This window comes from Petromyzon marinus, chromosome 51 (assembly GCF_048934315.1).
Source record: "Petromyzon marinus isolate PM22_M1 ecotype Great Lakes invasive population chromosome 51, UKy_Petmar_22M1.pri1.0, whole genome shotgun sequence".
Classification (NCBI taxonomy): domain Eukaryota; kingdom Metazoa; phylum Chordata; class Hyperoartia; order Petromyzontiformes; family Petromyzontidae; genus Petromyzon; species Petromyzon marinus.
In genome coordinates this window covers 7295021-7319427 of record NC_133717.1, presented here as the reverse complement: position 1 = coordinate 7319427, position 24407 = coordinate 7295021, and the positions used below count along the sequence as shown (strand labels likewise).

The 24407-nt window shown below is 52.2% G+C and overlaps 1 protein-coding gene across 2 annotated transcripts; it reads right to left on the bottom strand.

The window, feature by feature from the left end:
- Positions 1 to 383: 383 nt before the first annotated feature.
- LOC116953362 (G-protein coupled receptor 12-like) lies at positions 384 to 24388 on the bottom strand. 2 transcript variants are annotated; one of them, XM_032973503.2, is made up of 2 exons: positions 24357 to 24388; positions 384 to 4642 (listed from the first exon to the last, which is right to left on the bottom strand). In XM_032973503.2, exon 2 carries the CDS (start codon positions 4468 to 4470, stop codon positions 3463 to 3465), a length of 1008 nt encoding a protein of 335 aa, XP_032829394.1. In that variant the 5' UTR covers positions 4471 to 4642; positions 24357 to 24388; the 3' UTR covers positions 384 to 3462. The 2 variants fall into 2 exon arrangements, with proteins under 2 accessions (XP_032829394.1, XP_032829393.1); XM_032973502.2 differs by lacking the exon at positions 24357 to 24388 and adding an exon at positions 23628 to 24312.
- Positions 24389 to 24407: the final 19 nt, after the last annotated feature.

The following is a 24407-nucleotide window of genomic DNA, read 5'->3' as shown; positions in this document are numbered from 1 at the left end:
CGAACCTACGACCTCCTGCATACCAGGCGAGGTTGTTAACATCTCCTAGTCATCGTGTGATGATGATGAGAGAGAGACAGGCGTCAGGGTCGGGATCGAACCCACAACCTCCTGTAGACCAGGCGAGACCAGGCGAGGTTGTTAACATCTCCTAGTCATCGTGTGATGATGATGAGAGAGAGACACCACAAACTCCATATACAGCAGCTGGCGTCAGGGTCGGGATCGAACCTACGACCTCCTGCATACCAGGCGAGGTAGTTAACATCTCGCCACTGTGGTGCCCGACCTATCCGCCAGACCCGCGACAATGTAAAAGGTCAAGGCGCAGCCCTGCAATTGCTTGCGCACGGCACCGCTACAAGAAGGGTCTCCGTCAGGGGGCTATGTGGCCTACTCTTGCACGCAATTGAGAGAGAGAGAGAGAGAAATCCGTAGCGTGTTGGCGTTGCATTGGTCTGTTGTTTTGAATGCACACATCCACTTTTGTCAATCCACTGATGGCTACGGGCGATGTTTGTTTGACCATACTTCACCACGCTGGTCAAATGCCGGTTGACATCCAGGACTAGTTCAGGTATTGCTCGCCACTGATGTTAACCGCGGCAGGCAATCGAACTCAGACCTTAAGGTTAATAGTACAGGGTGCTTCAAAAACATGTAAACGCTTACATGGGACTATGTTATTGGAAAAGAACGGATACTACACTGTAACATGATAACAAATGTAATGTTCATAGCTTCAAAAAGCCAAAGAGTCTCCACGTGTTCGCCATCGTTGTCAACGCGTGCCTGGAATCTTCTCCAGGTTATCTCCAGTGCCCGGAGGCAACAGCACATTTATTGTGGTATTTTAGCAAATTCTCAGAAATGTTAACATTTGTTTTTGAAGCACCCTGTACAGTTCGCTAACCATTGCGCCACCACTCTCCCTCCCCCAATGTGAATTACAAGACTAACATGAGAAACACTTTGTAAAAAAAAAAAACAACAGCCACTTCGCTGGGCGATCATTTGCGATGGCCAGGCCGCTTCTGAAAGATAATAAAATACCCCCCCCCCCCCAAAAAAAAAACGCAACGTAGCTCAAGTGTGGCCTTAACCTAGATCATACCGTTTCAGTTTAAGTCAACTGTGACCCCTTGACCTTGAGACAAGCATTACGAGGTCTCGGTGGTGGCCGGTTCGCGCTGTGGTCTCTCCCCACGTGGTCACGCAAAAAAAAAGTGTTTCAGTGTCTCCGCGAGTGTTCCTGTTACATTTTAATTGCTCGCGTGGTCCCCATTAACACCCAACACCGCGTGGCAATACCAGGTGTTATAGGCTGCCGAGGGGGGAGGAGGAGGGGGGGGCGGCTAAGTTCTGTGTAAGCAGCGGAGAGCAGTACTTGCGGCCGAATGCCACGGTTGTTGTACTGCACTTCTATGCTCTGCACGTCGTATGTGCTCCACCTCGGCATGCATCTACCCCCACTAATCAGCAGCGTGGTGAAGTATGGTCAACCCCGGCCCCCCCTCCACTCCTAGGGGAGGGGTTAGGAGTGGGGTGGCCACACACCAGTCACGTGATTTACAGGAGGCTCGAGATGATTTAAATAAAAAATAAATTTTATCTGCACTGACTCCGCGCGATGTATGGAAAACCCGCCTCGCACCCAGCACCGTTCATCGCCCAGAAAAATAAAAAATATATTAGTCCGGACTTGTTTTGTCCGGTACTAGTTTCCCCCCCCTCCCCCGCCACGATCCACAACTTCACAGATACAGGCTGCAGTATCACAATCATGCCCTGCTTTTTTTGTTTGTTTGCTAACAACACCACCACAACAACAACAACAAACATGCGAATTCGTGTCTGCGGATTTTCACTCGAGACGCGGGACTGAGAGAGACAGCAGCGACCACTCAACACCAAAGCCACGCCCTTCCCCCACCCATCCAGCGCACATGGAGCGCACGGACCACGTGGAGCACGTGGTGCACGTGGGACGCACGGAGCACGTGGTAGTACGTGGAGCACGTGGAGCGCGCGGTGCACGTGGTAGTACGTGGAGCACGTGGAGCGCGCGGTGCACGTGGTAGTACGTGGAGCACGTGGTGCACGTGGTGCACGTGGAGCACGTGGTGCACGTGGAGCGCACGGAGCACGTGGAGTGCACGGAACACGTGGAGCACGTGGTGCACGTGGAGCACGTGGTGCACGTGGAGCACGTGGTGCACGTGGAGCGCACACAACACGTGGAGCGCACGGAGCACGTGGAGCACGTGGTGCACGTGGAGCACGTGGTGCACGTGGAGCGCACGCAACACGTGGAGCGCACGGAGCACGTGGAGCACGTGGTGCACGTGGTGCACATGGGACGCACAGAGCACGTGGTAGTACGTGGAGCACGTGGAGCACGTGGAGCACGTGGTGCACGTGGAGCGCACGCAACACGTGGAGCGCACGGAACACGTGGAGCACGTGGTGCACGTGGGACGCACGGAGCACGTGGTAGTACGTGGAGCACGTGGAGCGCACAGAGCACGTGGGTGAATCCGCGTGTTCACCGCCACCTCAAGAGAGTGAGTCCGCGCTCTACCCAATTGGCTAAGCAAATAAATATATAAATAAATATACAATGACATCATTTAAATAATCCACGTCGAGAGGTGGGCGCAGCTGCACTCTGAGATTGTTTCGCTCGCACTGCTCTTGAAATCCGCTCGTACGTTTTGTCTTATTTCTTAACATGTTTGTGTCCATCCGATGGTCGCGCTCGTTTTATGTTTTTTTTTTTTGGAGCGGGACGACTCTTTAAAAAACAAAAACATCGATGACGATGACGACGCCACGGTCAAGGTTGCACCTCCGAGGCCCCCCCCCCACCTCCACCGCCCCCCTTAGCGTCGTGAAGGACCAGCCTGGGTATCTGTTGCGCCATCATCCGCTGGGTGAGTCATTGGCGGCGTGACGCCACCGATGAGTTTGAGAGAGTGACCGAGGCGTCGTGTGTGTGTGTGTGCGCGCGCGTCTCCCTCTCGCTCCGCCCATCACTCCACCTCTCCCGTGTGTTCTTCCGTCCATCCGTGGGGCACACGTGTCACACAGCGCTCCCGTGGGGGGGGAGAAGACTTGACTGACCAGCTTGCAGCTCTCACGCTGAGAATGTGAGTCACCAGCAGCAGTACCAGCAGTGCCACCACCACCACCACGGGTCCTCACGTTGACAGCCACGCAGTCGCTCTCACGTTGAGAAAGAAACCGCCCACCACCCACAACTACACCACCACCACCAGTAGTAGCAGCAGCAGCAGCCATCTCACGTTGAGAGGCAGACAGACTGACAACCACTACTACCTCCAGCACTCCTCACTTTGACAACCAAAGTGGCCACCACCACTACTACACAACGCAACCACCACCTCCTCACAACGGGGCGAGTGGTGGGGCGCGCGGGGTCAGGGCAGGGCAGGGCAGCGGTCAAACGTCGCTTGGTGTCCGCGCGCGGAAAGGCACGTTGGTGGAGAGGCATCCACAGCACAGGATCCACAGCGCCTTCTGGATGTCCTGGTTGCGGAACGCGTAGATGATGGGGTTGATGACCGAGTTGTAGGTGGCGGGCAGCAGCGTGGCGTACGTGTAGACGCTGGGGAAGCTGAGGTCGCCGATGAGGCTGTAGATGGAGAATGGCATCCAGCACGCGGCGAAGGTGCCCAGGATGATGGCAAGCGTCGAGACGCCCTTCTTGGTGGTCACGTAGTGCGACGTGGCGAGGAAGTGGTGCTGCACGGCGATCTGCTGCGCGTGCCTGCACACGATCTTGCAGATCTGCGCGTACAGCTGCAGCATGATGGCGAACACGAAGAGGAAGGTGACGGAGAGGAAGACCACGTGGTTCTTGGTGAGCGGTCGGATGATGCTGCACGAGGCGAAGTCGCGCAGGCAGTTCCAGCCGAGCGAGGGCAGCGCGCCGAGTACGAGCGACGCGCCCCACGTGGTGGCGAGCATGATGTAGGTGCACGACATTGTCCTCTCCGAGTGGTAGGTGAGCGCGTAGTAGAGCGACAGGTACCTGTCGATGGTGATGGACAGCAGGCTGGACACGGACGCGGAGAAGGAGGCGACCAGGAGGCCGACGCTCACCAGGCTCGACGCGTCCGACTGGTACACGTACTGGAACACGAAGTAGAAGATGAGGCCCAGGCCCGCGAGGAGATCGGCCGTGGCGAGGCTGCCGATGAGCAGGAACATCGGCTCGCGCAGCGCGGGCGAGTGGACGATCACGGCGACAACCACGGCGTTCTCGCACGCGATGAGCGAGCCCGTGACGCACAGCGCCACGTCCCAGGGGTTCACCGAGGAGAAGCTGGGCACCACGGAGGCGGCGGCCAGGGACGAGGAGGAGTTGCTTCCGTCGACGGAGCCCTCCATGATCATCGCGGCCGAGGGGGTGAGGCGCGCCGATAAGTTGGAGACGTCCTCGTTCATGCTCCGAGAGGTGCCTAGACTCGATCCGGCGGCGGCATCGGCTCGTCCTTCGCTCTTCCTCGTCGTCGTCGTCGTCGACTCTGCCAACACCACCAACACCACGACCACCACCACCACCACCCTTGTCGGTCCGGCCGTCCCCGGTCACAGCAGCGAGGAGATTGGAAGCGACCTGCAGCAGCGTGCGGACGCGTCAAAGGTTAGCGAGCCGCCGATAAAGCACGGTCGGCTACGTACGGTGCGAAAGAAGTTCGACAAACATGCGTACAAAGGCGGAGTAGTGAGTGTGCACGCTCACGATGTTCGTCGAATATTTTTTTTTATGATTTACAAACGTTAAAATTACAACATCAGCAGCATCGTGAGAGATGGCGATATCGTCTTGTGTAAGTCCTTCATCCAGCAGTGGATTGATCGTGGCTGCTGCTGGTGATGAGTTTTTGTCAAGCTCTTCTATTAAGGGGGTCGCTCATTTTTCTCTGCTGCCCCCACAGTCTGGAAAACCCCGTCCCCCAATTCAAATCCAGGCTCCAGACGTTTCTCATATCCTTTGCCTATGACTGGACCCATGGACTCACACAGAGACCCATAGACTGACATACACACCCATAGATTTGACACGGAGACCCATGGACTCACACAGAGACCCATAGGCTGACATAGACACCCATAGATTTCACACGGAGACCCATGGACTCACATAGAGACCCATAGACTGACATAAACACCCATAGATTTCACACGGAGACCCATGGACTCACACAGAGACCCATAGACTGACATACACACCCATATATTTCACACGGAGACCTATGGACTCACACAGAGACCCATAGACTGACACAGACACCCATAGATTTTACACGGAGACCCATAGACTCACACAGAGACCCATAGACTGACATAGACACCCATAGATTTCACACGGAGACCCATGGACTCACACAGAGACCCATAGACTGACATAGACACCCATAGATTTCACACGGAGACCCATGGACTCACACAGAGACCCATAGACTGACATAGACACCGATAGATTTCACACGGAAACCCATGGACTCACACAGAGACCCATAGACTGACATAGACACCGATAGATTTCACACGGAAACCCATGGACTCACACAGAGACCCATAGACTGACATAGACACCGATATATTTCACACAGAGACCCATGAACTCACACAGAGACCCATAGACTTACATAAACACCCATAGATTTCACACGGAGACCCATGGACTCACACAGAGACCCATAGACTGACATAGACACCCATAGATTTCACACGGTGACCCATGGACTCACACAGAGACCCATAAACTGACATAGGCACCCATAGATTTCACACGGAGACCCATGGACTCACACAGAGACCCATAGACTGACATAGACACCCATATATTTTACACGGAGATCCATGGACTCATACAGAGACCCATAGACTGACATAGACGCCCATAGATTTTACACGGAGACCCATGGACTCACACAGAGACCCATAGACTGACATAGACGCCCATAGATTTTACACGGAGACCCATGGACTCACACAGAGACCCATAGACTGACATAGACACCCATAGATGTCACACGGAGACCCATGGACTCACATAGAGACCCATAGATTGACACAGACACCCATAGATTTTACACGGTGACCCATGGACTCACACAGAGACCCATAGACTGACATAGACGCCCATAGATTTTACACGGTGACCCATGGACTCACACAGAGACCCATAGACTGACATAGACACCCATAGATGTCACACGGCGACCCATTGACTCACATAGATACCCATAGACTTGCATAGATAACCCACAGTCTTACATCGGGACCCATATGCTCACACAGGGACCTATAGACTTGCATAGAGACCCATAGACTTACATAGAAAACCACAGACGACAATGTTCTGATCTTTGAGCCTACCCCCCGCTCTTGGTTTTATTGAATGATATATTGATCGTAAACAATGATGATAATGACGACGACGACGATGATGACTTTCTTCCGTTCGACTGAACTGAATTCACTTCCTCGTAAGGAACGTGGCTGCATCATTCCTCTGTGATCTTCTCTTACTCTGGCACCGGATGCTGAGGCAGCAGCGTGCTCGGAACACGAACCCAGACGCCACAAAGACAAAGATCCCCCGTATAGCCTTAACAAGCTGTCGGGGCAAGTGCTGCTAGCGAGTAGCACACCTAATGAAGGCCGGCACGGCACACGATGGGGTGGGTGGCCAGCACTACGCCCGACCGCCTTTGTCTCCCCAGTGGCGATGTTTTCACACCGCATCAGGTACTCATTTGAGGCTCAGTTAACCTAGCGGAAGCCGAGGACCGATTCAGATAATCGCCACTGGTGTTGGCCCCGAGCGGGAATGGAACCCGGGTCGCCAGGTTCGTAACGCAGCGCGCTAACCGCTGCGCCACCGCTCCCACGCACACACACACTTACACACACACTCGCACACACACAGCCACCTACACACTCGCACACACACACACACTCGCACACACACACGTACACACACACTCGCACACACACACACCCGCACACACACACGTACACACACACGCTCGCAACACACACACACACACTCGCACACCCGCACACACACACGTACACACACACGCTCGCAACACACACACACACGGAAGCACACACACACTCGCACACACACGCGCGCGTTCAGCGATATTCGAGTGATCTCTGGGTGGGAACGCCCGTTCCCTCTTCTCGGGTATCCGGCAGCGTGAGTCACTTGCCCGTGCCGGACAGAACAACAGAAACCAGGGAGAAGAATAATTGGTATTATTGTGGTCGTAGTATTGTTATTGATGACAGCACTGTTGCTCAGGAGCTCGATGCCAATGTCGAGGTCCTGCTGCTACTGCTGCTGACCAGCATGAGACAGCTTTAGCAGGGACAGAGAGTTCGTGTCGTGTCGCTGTTCCTCCTTCGTTGAAGAGGCCCAGATCACAGTGGGCTCACCGTGCGGTCCGTAGTCCGTATCTCTATGGGTCTCTATGCATCTCTATGTGTCTCTGTGTGTATCTATGTATCTCTGTGTCTCTATGTGTCTCTATGCGTCTCTATGGGTCTCTATGTGTCTCTATGCATCTCTGTATCTCTGTTTATCTCTATGTGTCTCTATGTGTCTTTATGTATCTCTGTGTGTCTCTATGTATCTCTATGTGTCTCTGTATCTCTGTGTGTCTCTATGTCTCTCTGTATCTCTGTGTGTCTCTATGTGTCTCTATGCATATCTGTATCTCTGTGTATCTCTATGTGTCTCTATGTGTCTCTGTATCTCTGTGTGTCTCTATGTATCTCGATGGGTCTCGATGTATCTCTGTGTGTCTCTGTGTGTCTCTATGTGTCTCTATGGGTCTCTATGCATCTCTGTATCTCTGTGTGTCTCTATGTATCTCTGTGTCTCTATGTATCTCTATGTATCGCTATGTGTCTCTGTATCTCTGTGTGTCTCTATGTATCTCTATGGGTCTCTATGTATCTCTGTGTGTCTCTGTGTGTCTCTGTGTCTCTATGGGTCTCTATGCATCTCTGTATCTCTGTGTGTCTCTATGTATCTCTATGTGTCTCTATGTATCTCTGTGTGTCTCTATGTGTCTCTATGCATCTCTATGTATCTCTGTGTGTCTCTATGTGTGTCTATGTATCTCTGTGTGTCTCTATGTATCTCTGTGTATCTCTATGTGTCTCTATGAGTCTCTATGTATATCTATGTATATCTATGTGTCCCTATGTGTCTCTGTGTGTATCTATGTATGTATAAATGTGCCTCAATGAGTCTCTATGTGTCTCTATGAGACTCCATGGGTTTACTTTATGGTCCACCCTCTGGGTTGCATGGCCTCAATTAGCACGACTGATGCTTGTCCTTAATGGACATCTATGTATCTCTATGGGTGTGTGTGCATCTCTATGGCTCTCTGTGCGCCTCTGTTTCTCTCTGTATGCCTACGTGTCCCTATGGGTTGAATATATGGCCCGTTGTGTTGATTAGATGGCCATAGTCGCACGGTTGGCCTGCGTACGGTGCGAAGGAACGCCCAGCATGCACGGCTGTCTGTGTGTGTGTGTGCGATATACCGAACTGCATTTTTATTTTCCACAATTTAACCACGATTCTGCTGTCGTAGTCACGCAACGCGACGAGGAATCCATTCGGGAATCTCGCGAAGTACGTAGAGCGTCAAGAGAACGGCCCGCAGAAGTGGGTATCACAGAGCTGCCGCTGAGATCCCTGCTTCAAGTAACGTCTGGTGCGTATAGTGGTGGGGGGGGGAGGGGGAAACAAAGGTGGCCGGGCATGGTGCTGGCCAAACCACCCCCTCGTGTGAGTACCCGCTGCAGCGAGTAAACATCCGGACTGGGAAGACAAAGGCGGCCGGGTGTAGTTGCTGGCCACCAACCCCCTCCGTGTGTGCCGTGCCGGCCTTCAATGGTGCTCGCTAACTGCACTTGCCCCAACAATCTGTTAAAGGCTACACAAGGAGGGGGATCTTTGTCTTTGTGTGTGCGCGTTCCTCTCAGGACAGGGTAAGGATGGGGGGGGGGGAGCAGTGGGCGCTGGAGGAGGGCCGCGTGCTCGGTAGCAGATGACGGTAGAGAGCTCTGTGCGTGCAGATTGTGAGCTACCCGTGGGAGGCCGTGGGACTGCGAGAAGGGCTGAGTGCAGATGCAGCACTTGTCGTAGTTTAATAAAAATCAAAATATTACATAGAAAACAGGGGAAACATAGACATAGAGTAGGGAGAGAGGGGGTACAGAGAGAGGGGGGGGCAGAGAGAGGGGGTAGAGAGAGAGAGGGAGGGAAGGGGTATAAGAAGGATGAGAGCAGAGCGTGAAATCTTTTGTGAAATCTTTCATTTAAAAAGGGGGGTGGGGGCACAAAAAGCAAAGCGTTGAAAAAAAACCGAAATGATGAGCGAAGCAAAGTGCCGACTACACCGAGCATCTTCCTGTTTCCTCTGATCGTAAAAGAAGAGGGAGGAGAGAAAGCGACGGGGGAGCGAGCAATTAAGGGGAGAGGGGGTCAATGAGGAGTGCATCAAGCGAGAGAGACATCGGAGAGGGTCGGGAGAGAGATGGGAGACGAATCGCAGAGGCAGAGAGAAAATGGGAATAGAAGAGATAGGGCTCAGAGGAATAGGAGGGAGAGTGAGCTGTAAGGGAGATGACCAGGAGGGAGATTGTGGAGATGACAGAGAGATGACCAGGAGGGAGATTGTGGAGATGTCATAGAGATGACCAGGAGGGAGATGGGGAGATGTCATAGAGATGACCAGGAGGGAGATTGGGGAGATGTCAGAGAGATGACCAGGAGGGAGATTGTGGAGATGTCAGAGAGATGACCAGGAGGGAGATGGGAAGATGTCAGAGAAATGATCAGGAGGGAGATTGTGGAGATGTCAGAGAGATGACCAGGAGGGAGATTGTGGAGATGTCAGAGAGATGACCAGGAGGGAGATGGGAAGATGTCAGAGAGATGACCAGGAGGGAGATGGGGAAGATGTCAGAGAGATGATCAGGAGGGAGATGGGGAGATGTCAGAGAGATGATCAGGAGGGAGATTGTGGAGATGACAGAGAGATGACCAGGAGGGAGATTGTGGAGATGACAGAGAGATGATCAGGAGGGAGATGGGGAGATGTCGGAGAGATGACCAGGAGGGAGATTGTGGAGATGTCAGAGAGATGACCAGGAGGGAGATGGGGAAGATGTCAGAGAGATGATCAGGAGGGAGATTGTGGAGATGTTGGTTGGGGGGGGGGAAACGACATTCATAATCAAAAATCGCCACAGCCCATTCGAACATCGACCTCGAATCGATTCAGCACAAAGCGGAGCGATCGATAACGATGTATCTAAAAATATCCCCGCCGGTCAAGAGAGGCAAAGGTCCGAGGCAGGCCGAGTCTCAACCCACGCGTGGATGAGTTCACCTCAAATTCACCCCCTTGCTCGCCTCTCCCCCAGCACCGTCTCCGCGGGCGATTCCGCTCGTGATTCTCTGCTCGCGATTCCCTGTTCGCGATTCCGCTTGCGATCGAGATCGACACGCGACACTTTCCGTGTCAATAACGCGGTGGCCTTGAAAGGGTACGGTGGCATATATGATAGGCAACGTTTCGGGAAATGGCCCTTCTTCATGACACATAAATGCCACGTGCGATGATACACAGTGCATATATAAACAATGCAGCCTCTGATATTGACAGATCCGACTGCGTCAAAACTGGCGTGGTTTTAATGTGTTTCATTTTGAACTTCTTTTGCACCGTACGTAGCCAGCCGGCAAGGGGACGTGTCACTATCTCGCCACTGTGACGATGACAACGCCGACGATGAGGTCATCGTCATCAACACGAGCTGTGTTCAATCCACTGCTGGATGATGTGGCCAACCGTTGCTAATCGCACCTCCGATGGGCACGGTTGGCTAAGGTACGGTGCGAAAAAAAATTCGCGTCCATGATGTACCTACAACGACTTTGCAGGCCCGAGTAGCTCTACCGGATAGGGGCCAACCTCCTACCGATCCGCACTGACCAGAGTGGTGAAGTATGGTCAAGCAACACCCCCCACCGAGGGCTCAACTAACTTCGAATAATAAAGGCGCAGCCCTGAAAGTTATTTCTTACGCCACTGCCGTGCCAGAGAAGTCTATTCAAGAGAGGGTATCTTGACCCTCTCGCTCTCTGTCTCTCTATTCCATTGAAGCCAGAATTATTGTAAGAGGTGGGAGACACCCACACTTTACCCCACGGCACCCGGCCTGTCACGTGATAGAGGGTCATGGGTCACGTGATAGAGGGTTATGGGTCAGGTGATAGAGGGTTAAGGGTCAGGTGATAGAGGGTTAAGGGTCACGTGATAGAGGGTTAAGGGTCACGTGATAGAGGGTTATGGGTCAGGTGATAGAGGGTTATGGGTCACGTGATAGAGGGTTATGGGTCAGGTGATAGAGGGTTAAGGGTCAGGTGATAGAGGGTTAAGGGTCAGGTGATAGAGGGTTAAGGGTCAGGTGATAGAGCGTTCGGGTTCCTAAACGAGCGGCTGCTGAAACATTAATGACTGGCGGCAACGAGTCGACTACTAACCCCGTGCCCCTTATTGGACATCCGTGATACGAGAGCTTCACAGCTCATCGGGTCCCTCGAGAATAAATACATATTAAAACGATTCTGATTTAAGAACAAAAATGTGCCCTACGATTTCACCTGCCGCCCCGGGTCATCGACTCGAACCTCTGACCCCTGGACTGCAAGCCCCGAGTGTTTTCTGACCGTTACACCGCTTTGCGGCAACCCTGAATAATTCATTATACCATACCATCGCGAATAATATTACAACTCATGAAAATCCTGGAATAATGAAGTGAGTAGTGGAATGGCAGCGACAGGAAATGCGAGAGAGACACGGCACTTGAATTAACCGCGCCTGAGGCTGGGGTCATATCGGGCGAGGGAGACATCACGTGGGAGACATCGCATGCCATGCAGCTAAGCTAAAAAAAAACCTCGTCGCTACGGGGATTAATATATGCGTGTACACCGTTTTATATATATATTCACGCAAAGACAAAGATCCCCCGTATAGCCTTAACATGCTGTTGGGGCAAGTGATGTCAGCGAGTAGCACCTATGAAGGCCGACACTACGCCCGGATCGCCTTTCTCTCCCCAGGTGGCGATGTTGTAAACACAGCACCAGGCACTCATTTGAGGCTGAGTCAACCTAGAGGAGGAGGCCCAGGACCGGTTCAGATAATCATCACTGGTATTGGAATCGCTAACCGCTACACTACCGCTCCCCACACATTTAATTTACACGCATACATATATATCCACGTGTACAGAGTGATGGCTTTGCACGTGGTTGCCTCTGATCCACCACTGTGTGTGGATGCAGCTGCGAGGGTTGGTGGATCACCGCGCAGATGGGTTGTGAGAGGAGGAGCCGTACCTCTCTCGCACGCCGGGTCCAAGGTGGAACAGCAAAGTGCGGATTAATCTCCATCTGTTCCACTGACGTGACGTGGCAAAACGCCTCCTCGCACGTGTGAGTGCTGTCAGGGTACCCCGGTTTCTTCCCGCGCGTAGATAAACGCTCAACATTCATTGGCCGATAACACCTTCATATGCAGAGGGACGCAGAGCGTGGGCAATTGTTGAGAACACTCCTCAACGCCGCCTGGCTGCTACTGCTGCTGCCTTCTCGCTCGTCCGTGGTTCCTCCTCCTCGCGCCTCTGAGTCGTCCCCTCCTCTCTGTCTCTTTGAGTCGTCCTCTCTTCCTCTCTCTCTGAATCATCCCATCTTCCTCTCTCTCTCTGAATCATCCCATCTCCCTCTCTCTCTCTGAATCATCCCATCTTCTTCTCTCCCCCTCTTTCTCTCTAAACCATCCCATCTTCCTCTCTCTCTCTGAAGCATCCCATCTTCTTCTCTCTCCTTCTTTCTCTCTAAACCATCCCATCTTCCTCTCTCTCTGAATCATCCCATCTCCCTCTCTCTCTCTGAATCATCCCATCTCTCTCTCTCTGAATAATCCCATCTCCCTCTCTCTCTCTCTCTGAATCATCCCATCTTCCTCTCTCTCTGAATCATCCCATCTTCCACTCTCTCTCTCTGAATCATCCCATCTCCCTCTCTGAATCATCCCATCTTCCTCTCTCTCTGAATCATCCCATCTTCCTCTCTCTCTCTCTCTGAATCATCCCATCTTCCTCTCTCTCTCTGAATCATCCCATCTCTCTCTCTCTGAATCATCCCATCTTCCTCTCTCTCTGAATCATCCCATCTTCCTCTCTCTCTCTCTGAATCATCCCATCTTCCTCTCTCTCTGAATCATCCCATCTTCCTCTCTCTCTCTGAATCATCCCATCTTCCTCTCTCTCTCTGAATCATCCCATCTTCCTCTCTCTCTCTCTGAATCATCCCATCTCTCTCTCTCTCTGAATCATCCCATCTTCCTCTCTCTCTCTCTCTGAAACATCCCATCTCCCTCTCTCTCTCTGAATAATCCCATCTCCCTCTCTCTCTCTCTCTGAATCATCCCATCTTCCTCTCTCTCTGAATCATCCCATCTTCCACTCTCTCTCTCTGAATCATCCCATCTCCCTCTCTGAATCATCCCATCTTCCTCTCTCTCTGAATCATCCCATCTTCCTCTCTCTCTCTGAATCATCCCATCTTCCTCTCTCTCTCTGAATCATCCCATCTTCCTCTCTCTCTCTCTGAATCATCCCATCTCTCTCTCTCTCTCTGAATCATCCCATCTTCCTCTCTCTCTCTCTCTGAATCATCCCATCTCCCTCTCTCTCTCTGAATAATCCCATCTCCCTCTCTCTCTCTCTCTCTGAATCATCCCATCTTCCTCTCTCTCTGAATCATTCCATCTTCCACTCTCTCTCTCTGAATCATCCCATCTCCCTCTCTGAATCATCCCATCTTCCTCTCTCTCTGAATCATCCCATCTTCCTCTCTCTCTCTCTCTGAATCATCCCATCTTCCTCTCTCTCTGAATCATCCCATCTCTCTCTCTCTGAATCATCCCATCTTCCTCTCTCTCTGAATCATCCCATCTTCCTCTCTCTCTCTGAATCATCCCATCTTCCTCTCTCTCTGAATCATCCCATCTTCCTCTCTCTCTCTCTCTGAATCATCCCATCTTCCTCTCTCTCTCTGAATCATCCCATCTTCCTCTCTCTCTCTCTGAATCATCCCATCTCTCTCTCTGAATCATCCCATCTTCCTCTCTCTCTCTCTCTGAATCATCCCATCTTCCCCTCTCTCTCCGAGTCGTCCCATCTCCCTCTCTCTCTCTCCCCACGAGTGCCAGCGAACGCCGTGCGCGTCACGAGCCGACGTCACGACCTCATCGGCCACGATCTATCCACCGCTGGACGAGGGACACACTCCGGGGGTCTCCGAGCCGAGCTGATGGCTGGGCCGCTCCGTTTCCTCGGGTGACCCGCGCCTGCCTCTCCTGCGAGTTGATTCCCTCCGTTGCCCGCCGCTCCGTCCCTTAGACTCGACCACCGCTGGTGGACATCGTCCCCTCGACGCGCCCTCCCCCAGCCCTCCGATGTGCTTCTTGACGTTCAAATATACAATTCTTCATCGAGAAAGTTCCCCGCCGCTCGCGCGTAATCTCTGCGACCACCGTTGGCTGCCGCCAATGAAAATTCGAATCGTGCAAGGCGCAATTGGCGGTGGAATTGTATCAGCATTGGACGTCAGAATGGTCGATGCCAGTTACATTGTGTGGAGGGGGCTGTGGGAATGTTAGGGAGGTTGGGGGGGGGGCTATGGAATGAAATCGGAGGACCCTAAGGAAACCCGTGCAGAACTGGAGGAGAACATACGGTCTCCACAGAGAGTGTGCCCGTGGCGGGTATCACGATCAGGCACGTGTTGCTTGGATGTGGCTCGTCTCACCGCACCACTGGGGCTTGCATTGCCTCGTCTATTTAATTATTTGTATTTTCCTGCAGCCACCAATACGCACACTGCCGTTGGACGGATCTCCGAAGCAGCGCAAGGGGGCGATGAGCCTGGTTCATTCCTCGGGCGGGGGGGGGGGAGACGACGCATCGGGATCTTCAAAAGCATCGGCGCGGCCGGGCGAGGAGACGCGTTCAAGAATGATAAATAATATTTTTTTTAATAATAATAACGGAAGGGGACAATCGTACGCGTGCTTCGTCTACTGCCCCAACCGCTGTTCCACTCATCCATCATTAATCGCGGCCGCATTCAATATTCATCGCGAGAATTCGACACTCGGGCCCAGGGCTCACTCTCCGTCTCACGGCGCCGTGGGCGGTGTCGCGCAAACAGGATCCCCGCACGTCGTTTCGGCAGAGGAAGAAGAAGAAGAAGACAAAGAAGAAGAAGAGGAAGAAGAAGACGAAGAAGACGAAGAAGAAGAAGGGACCGTCGCCCGAAACGTCGCCTGGGTGGTAGTGCTGGGGGTTGTGGCGGCCCCCTGTGATTGCGTCACGGTGGAGGCAGGGTTGGTGGATCACAACCGCACCAACGGCAAAAATAAAAAGGTTGCGGGGCTCCCTTCTTCCACCCGTGGGCTGTACCCCCCTCGGCTCGCCGGCAGAATGCAGTGCAGCAGCGAGGCGTGGGATAGAGCGTTGCCCCCCCCCCCCTCGCACGCGCAGGTTTGCTGCGGGTGTTCCTCCGGGTTCCTCCCGCAGGCATTCACCCACTCATTGGCTGAAAACATCTCGATGGATATAGGATTGCAGAACAGCTGTTCGCCGCACCAGCTCACTGGCTGGCAGCCTTCCAGCTCGGTATGCGGGGTTCCCACTCAGGAAATCGGAGATGCAATTTGCGTAATAGTTAGATTTTTTTTAGTTTAGCTTCTGACCCACGTTAATCTTGAGTTCTCATAAACCAAAATAAATATGGGTCTCTAGGTGAGTCTCTATGGATCTCTATGTGAGTCTCTATGGATCTCTATGTAAGTCTCTATGGATCTCTATGTGAGTCTCTATGGATCTCTATGTGAGTCTCTATGGATCTCTATGTGAGTCTCTATGAATTTCTATGTGAGTCTCTATGGATCTCTATGTGAGTCTCTATGGATCTCTATGTAAGTCTCTATGTATCTCTATGTGAGTCTCTATGGATCTCTATGTGAGTCTCTATGGATCTCTATGTGAGTCTCTATGTATCTCTATGTAAGTCTCTATGGATCTCTATGTGAGTCTCTATGGATCTCTATATGAGTCTCTATGGACCTCTATGTGAGTCTCTATGTATCTCTATGTAAATCTCTATGGATCTCTATGTGAGACTCTATGAATCTCTATGTGAGTCTCTATGAATCTCTATGTGAGTCTCTATGGATCTCTATGTGAGTCTCTATGGATCTCTATGTAAGTCTCTATGGATCTCTATGTGAGTCTCTATGGATCTCTATATGAGTCTCTATGGATCTTTATGCTAGTCTCTATGTATCTCTATGTAAGTCTCTATGGATCTCTATATAAGTCTCTATGTATCTCTATGTAAGTCTCTATGGATCTCTGTGTAACTATATGGGTCTCTATGTGAGTCTCTATGTGAGTCTCTATGTAAATCTCTATGGATCTCTATGTAAGTCTCTATGGATCTCTATGTAAGTCTTTATGGATCTCTGTGTAACTATATGGGTCTCAACCTTCACCAACCCGAACTTGACCAGAATGGCCAACACCCCTTTATCGGTCAACGTTGCGAGGGGACCTTCATCCAGCAGTGGATTGAACGTTACAATCATCACTCCCACCCACCCCGAACGCACCCGATCTGGGAAGCTAAGCAGGTTAGTGCTTGGATGGGCATCCCACGTGACGTCGTGGGATGTGCCGCTCCTATTGCGGTCACCGGTGTGGCATCAGCATGAATTGTTGTACTGTACTATGCTCCTACATCTATGCTCCCGCACTGACCGCCAGCGATTGCGAAGTATGGTTTAAACACCCCTCCCCCCCCTCCCGTCTCCCCCATCCAGCAGTAGAGAAATGGAACGGATTTTGTTGCTGGTGGCTCTCAGCACTGATCGAGCGAGAACACTGATCCCGTGGGCGTGGGGGGCGGGGAGATGGCGAGGGTGCGGTGGGCACGTATCCATCCAGCAGTGGATAAACCGTGGCTGCCAATGATGACGATGATGACAATGGTGATGTCCGACTATCGACCTGGGTATCTTTGAGAGGCGATGGGAATGGCGAGAGAGAGAGAGGCGAGGGGGAGAGGGCGGTGGTGGTCGTGGTGGTGGTGGTCAACTCGCATTTTCGCAGTGCGCATTCGCGCGTGGGTGTTTGGTGAAAGCGAGGACGGTGATGCTGACGTCACTACAGCTAGGCTTGAGGCCCTCATTTACCCCCCCACCCCTCCTCCCACCCCCACCCCCCACCATCCCCCTCCCCCCACCATCCCCCTCCCCCCACCATCCCACTCCAAACCCCGCCCCCTCGCTCCCATCGAGTATTTTTAAACACATTATTATTAGCCGGCGCGCGTGCAATTTTAATTCAATTACGTGACTGCGGATATTGTGTGTGTGTGTATATATGCATATTAATAATGAATTATAATAAATAACATTTCCGTTGTGATTCACGCAACAGTGGATTGAATCCGGTTCATCATACTCGCTATGAATCACCATGGTTACCATCATCATCCTTATCATCACCATCAATCATTTTCAGAAGTTGCAATCGGAGTCGTTATCATCACACTCATTAGTTACCATCACCATCGCTATCACCATCATCAATTACCATCAGTTACCATCACCGTGATCATCATCCTCACCAGTCACCATCATCATCGGATCATACCACACAATCCTGCCGTCATTATTAGTATGCCAATCATCGCCAGCATCAATGTACCGGTAATAATGTACAGCTCGCTTGGGGCCCTTCCATTTAGTAGCTACTCAAAAATCTGTCAAAACTTGACCCCGGCCGCTCCCCTCCCGGTACGCACGTGGACTTTTTACACCCCCCACCCCCCCCCCCCCCCTGAATCCTATAGAACGGCCGATATGTAATCCACGTAGAAACGATCAAGGATTAATAATATTAACGTGTTTAAGCAAACAGATAGTCCACCGCCGGACTATCTAACTCATTTGAAGGCCAGTGTAGACAAATTATTATCGAGGCTTCACCCCTCCCCCCCCCCCCGTTTCCTACGCGTACATTGTCAGTAGACCCCCCCCCCAAACGCACGCGTACGCATTTGGGTTACACCCCCCCACTCCCCTCTCCATGCGTACGTTCCAAATGGATGGCCCCTTAATTCCCTGTTAATCGACTGCTGGATGAACGCCCCCCTCCCCATCCCATGCCCGTGTCGTTCACAGGAATTAAGCTCTGCTTCAGATATCACTCGCCACTGACGTTAGCCGTGGCCGGGAATCGAACTCGTGGTTAGCTGGGCACACCTAGTGCCGTGTTCTGACTAACACCCAAACTAAACCACGTGCACAAACACAATAGCCAGACAGTCCGCAGCAATCGTAGGCCGTGATCCATCCGCTGCTGCTGGATGAGGGCCTCCTCCCCGCGCCGTATCGGGTTGTGGGTGGCTATTTGACCATACTTCACCACACTGGTCATCGCGGGTTGCACGTTGGAGCATAGAAGTGCAGTACAACAATGGATTTTGCTGCAACGCCCTCTACTGACCACCCACAGTCATGTTTGCAAGGTGGGGTGGGGGAGCGGTGGCGCAGTGGTTAGCGCACTCCGCTACTAAACTCGGGTAGCAGAGTTGGATTATCCGAACCACGTGCTGGGCCTCACCTCGGTCGACTCGGCCTTAAATGAGTACCCGCTGCAGGGAGTAAACATCCGGACTGGGAAGACAAAGGCGGCCGGGTGTGGTTGCTGGCCACCAACCCCCTCCGTGTGTGTCGTTCCGCCCTTCACAGGTGCTCGCTAACTGCACTTGCCCCTACAGTCTGTCGAAGGCCATACGGGGGATCTTTGTCTCTTTGCGTCCGATGTTGCCCATGGCAACCCTCTCTACAGGCTCCACACCCCGCTTAGCTTTCGAGCGAGGCCCGGTGCGTCCCGGCTGACGTTTCGGTCGCAGAGGCTCCAGCGGCCACAGTAACGTCAATCGCCGGCACGCGATGCGTTGTGACACGGGCAGCCGTGACACACGGGACAGCGGCACAGTTAGGAACAAGCGCATTCCACGTGCGCGTGTCTGTGTGTGTGTCTTTGTGTGTGTGTGTGTTTGTTCGTGTGTGTGTCTTTGTGTGTGTGTGTGTCTTTGTGCGTGAGTCTCGTTGTGTGTGTGTGTCTTTGTGTATGTGTGTCTTTGTGTGTCTTTGTATATGTGTGTGTCTTTGTGTGTGTATCTTTGTGTGTGTGTGTATCTTTGTGTGTGTGTTTCTTCGTGTGTGTGCGTCTTTGTGCGTGAGTGTCGTTGTGTCTGTGTGTCTATGTGTATGTGTGTCTTTTTGTGTGTGTGTGTATTTTTGTGTGTGTGTCTTCGTGTGTGTATCTTTGTGTGTGTGTGTGTGTCTTTGTCTGTGTGTGTCTTTGTGTGCGTGTATCTTTGTATGTGAATGTCTTTGTGTGTGTGTCTTTGTGTGTGTATCTTTGTGTGTGTGTCTTTGTGTGTGTCTTTCTGTGTGTGTTATTTGTGTGTGTGTCTTTGTGTGTATGTCTTTGTGTGTGTATCTTTGTGTGTGTGTCTTTGTGTGTGTGTGTCTTTCTGTGTGTGTGTTATTTGTGTGTGTGTCTTTGTGTGTATGTCTTTGTGTGTGAGTGTGTGTGTGTTGGGGAGCGGTGGTGTAGCGGTTAGCGACGCTGCGCTATGAACCCGGCGACCCGAGTTCGATTCCCGCTCACGGCCAACACCCAGTAACGATGATCTGAACCGGTCCTGGGCCTCCCCTAGGTCTGCTCAGCCTCAAATGAGTACCTCGTAGGGTGTGTAGTTAAAATCGCAACTAGGGAGTCAAAGGCGGCCTGGCGTGGTGCTGGCCACCCACCCCCTTGTGTGCCGTTCCGGACTTCATAGGTGCTCTCTAACAGCACTTGCCCCTACAGTCTGTTCAGGCTATACGGGGGATCTTTGTCTTTGTTTTGTTTATATGTCGTGGGGAGAGGTAGTGTAGTGGTGAGCGCGCTGTACTACAAGCCCTACAAGCCCTGCAACCCGAGTTTGATTCCCGCCTCTCGACCAATATTCAGTGGCGAAGATTTGATCCGGTCCTGGGTCGTCCTCCAGGTCGGCTCGGCCTTAAATGACTACCCGATGCGATGTGTCGTGAACGTGAGCACCGCTGCCCACACCACCCCCTCGTGTGCCGGCTACAACGGGGGCATCTTCGCCTTTGTAGACGTGTGTTGGCGCAGTGGCGAGCACGGAGAGGTGCATCTGCCTGTCATCTCAGCCAGCCAACCCTGAACACCTGTGCCTGCCCTGTGACCTCTTGCCAGCGGCCAGCCTTGCACACTTCACTCGGTGCCCTCGAGGTGCACGGAGCCTGGCACACGCGCTGCGGTCGCGTTCACCGCCAGCCAGGTAGTGTGGCGGTGAACCCGCTGTTCGCTGCGCGCTGAACTACGAACCCGGAGAACCGAGTTCGATTCCCGCTCTGAACCAGTCCTGGGCCTCCCCTAGGTCGACTCAGCCTCAAATGAGCACAGACTCTTTGGTTCTTTCGGTGAGGTCACGTAGGTAGAAAAATGAAACAAATATAAATATCGCGACGTTTCGATCGCAACGCAAGCGGTCGTCCTCAGGCGTAAACAGCAATCCAGCAGTAGAACTCCTGAACCAGGAAGAAACAGATCAAATGGGTACCTCGTACGATGTGTAAACATCGCCACTCGGGAGACAAAGCTGGCCGGGCGTGGCCCTGCCCACCATTAGGTGCTTGCTCACAGCACTTGCCCCATAATACAAAGGGGTTTTTTTTTTGGGTGAGAGCGCGTAAAAATATCAATGTGTCGTTAACCCCGCCACCACCCGACACAGCCAATTAGTAATGGTTGCCATGTAAACAGAACGTGGCCAATTCGTCAATAGTACAGCACACCGGTGTGTTGTAGAGCAAAGCCACAACATTTACAATCTGAGTACGACGTTTCGCCAGTTATTACACCTCGCTTCATCATAGTTCTAGCTTCATCATCGTTGTAATCACTGGCGAAACGTCGTACTCAGATTGTAAATGTTGTGGCTTGGCTCTCCAACACACAACCTGTTTACGTTCTGTTTACGTGACAAACCCTTACTAATTGGCTGTGTCTGGTGGTGGCGGGTTTAACGACACATTTATATATTTACGAGATCTAACCCAAAAAACAACCTGCATTATGGATGATGCTGGTCGCGAAAGCCTCCTACCACGTGTCAAGCAGCACTTGTCCCAACGATGGGTTCAGGCTATACGGGGGATCTTTGTCTTTGTTACATATGATATGCAAAATATGAGCGTGTGAGTGTTGTCAGAGTATAGGTGTTCTGTGTGTACTGCGTCTGGGTGTGCACGTGTACACGTGCACGTGACTGTGTGCACGTGCCCGTGTGTCCACCTTATCAGTTCATGTGTGCAAGCGTTCGTCGTGTATTTGTGTGTACAATGTACAGCATCTGCGCGCTTGTGTGTCAGTGTACATGTGTGGGCGCATGTGTAGTCGTGTATGTTCATGAGTGCACGTGGGTGCAATTGTGTACGTGTGTGTGTGTGTGTTTGTGCGTGATCTCTCTGTGTATCTGTTCGTGCGAATGTCTCTACATGAACACCACTGGACCCAACATCCGGTGCAGGCTATACGGGGCACGTAAACGTGTGTGTCTTTGTATATCTGTGCGACTGTTTACATATGTACGAATCTTTTTTAGGTTGTTGATGGCTACATTATATATTTTAGATACAATTATCCGTGTATGTGTGCGTGCGCATGCGTTATGCATACTGCATCGCGTATAGCGATCGGTGGCGCAATAGTGGCGACATCGTCAGCTCGAGGGCTTCCGACAATGGGTCAGATGCGGTCCCGATGTTGGATTCGTCTCAAACGGTGGTTATCAAGAGGGGGGGGGCGGGGTAGGTACCCTGTGCCCCCCACATTCGTTACGCCGCTACGGAAACGAATGCACGCGCGGTCGTGTGCGTGCGTGCGTGACGTGATCGAGTGTGACCACGTCTGGGTGTGTGTCTTCGCACACGTGTGTGTGTGTGTGACTCTGTCTGGGGAGACAAAGGCGGCCGGGCGTGGTGCTGGCCACCCATCCCCTTCGTGTGCCGTGCTGGCATTCACAGGTGCTCGCTAACAGCACTTGCCACAACAGTATGTTAAGACTATACGGGGGGGTTTTGTCTTTATCTCTGTATGTGCGTCAATGACCATGTCTCTGTTTACACGTTTTTGTACATGCGTGTGTGTGTCTCTGTATGTGCGTCAATGACCATGTCTCTGTGTATATGTCTTTGTACATGCGTGTGTGTGTCTCTGTATGTGCGTCAATGACCATGTCTCTGTGTATATTTCTTTGTACATACGTGTGTGTCTCTGTATGTGCGTCAATGACCATGTCTCTGTGTATATTTCTTTGTACATGCGTGTGTGTGTCTCTGTATGTGCATCAATGACCATGTCTCTGTGTATATTTCTTTGTACATGCGTGTGTGTGTCTCTGCATGTGCGTCAATGACCATGTCTCTGTGTATATTTCTTTGTACATGCGTGTGTGTGTCTCTGTATGTGCGTCAATGACCATGTCTCTGTGTATGTCTTTGTATATGTGTGTGTCCCTGTATGTGCGTCAATGACCATGTCTCTATGCATATGTCTTTCTACATGCGTGTGTCTGTCTCTGTATGTACGTCAATGACCATGTCTCTGTGTATATGTCTTTGTACATGTATGTGTGACTGTGTCTATCTCTGTATGTCTCTGTGTATATGTCTTTGTACATATGTGTGTGTATGGGACAGAGTGTATTTGTGTGTATCTATGGACATGTCTCTGTTTATGTGTGTGAGAGAGATTGAGTGTACATGTGTGTATCCATGGACTGTCAAAATACGAACATGCGCTGAGCATACGCAATACACGTGTGTTTGTGTGTTCACGTGATTGTATGCTAACAGCACTTGCCCCAACATTATGTTGATGCTACATGGGGGACGGCTCTTTGTCTGTATTCGCGTGTGCAAACAGTGCAAAGATGAAGATCCCCCGTATAGCCTCGACGTACTTTTGGGAGCAAGTGCTGCTCGCCCAAGACTGATTCAGACATTCGTCACCGACGTTGTTGGCTGTGAGCGGGAATTGAACTCGGATCGCTGGGGCACCGTAGCCCAACGTGGCGACCACTCCCCCACGAAACAGAGACAAAGATCCCCCGTATAGCCTCAACGGACTGTTAGGGCAAGGGCTGTTAGCGAGCACCTCTACAGGCCCGCACGGCACACGAGGCGGTGGCTGGCCAGTATCACGCCCGATATCCTTTGTCTCCCTAGTGGCGATGTAATAATCACACCTTGTAGACAAACAGTACAACACACACACACGCGCGCGCGTCAATGAAAAACCCCCAAGCATGACCGTGGCATATTCTCTCTCACCTTGTGGGTCTTGTCCACCGCTTGTGAAATAAATAAAGAAAGCGAAATCACATATATAAGACGTCCGCCTCGGATGTTCACCTACACGGATGTAATGATATTCTCATTAAGTTGCAATTATGAATCGTTAGACCGATACGCTCACCGCCTCTAACGCTGACTCGCTCACTCAGCCCCCTTAGCTGTGGAGTGGAGAGTGTGTCGGTGTGTGTGTGTGTGTGTGGACCTTTTGTCCTATAAGCGCGCGAGTCAAGACCGTGCCCGGATCGACTCGCCAAACATCGCTCGCCCCGTGTTCTTCAATGCCCCACTGCCGTCTCCTCGTTTAGCTCATCCCGCTGCCTCTGTTGCTGCCGCTGCTGCTGCCGCTACTACTGCCGCTGCTGCTGCGACGGCTGCTGGCGACGATGCCGCTGCTGCGCCTCGCTGCTGTTCCACGCCGCATCATCATCGCCGTCGCCGCACGATTCCGACAAAGGCCGAGAGGAGACGAGGCAAGGGTGACCGGCGTCCCCAACATCTAGGGGCTCCGTGACGATCGCCTGTTGGGGCTGCATCGCATTCGCCTACGCGCCAAAACCCCCCAACCGCCCCCCCCCCTCCTCCACACACCGCATTTGGAGTACTGAGCGGGCGTGCTCACCTTTCCCTGTCTCTCCAACAACCCCACCCATCCACCACCAGCCTTGCCTGCTCAGTCACCCACCACCCACCCTCGTGCGCTCTTACCGTCAGCCGCAGCCTCTCCCGTGCTCTCTCTCTCTCCCCAACTCTCCCCCT

What these genes read in the sequence shown, in the direction of transcription:
- LOC116953362 (XM_032973503.2), bottom strand. Translation starts at nt 4,470, where the DNA reads ATGAACGAGGACGTCTCCAACTTATCGGCGCGCCTCACCCCCTCGGCC.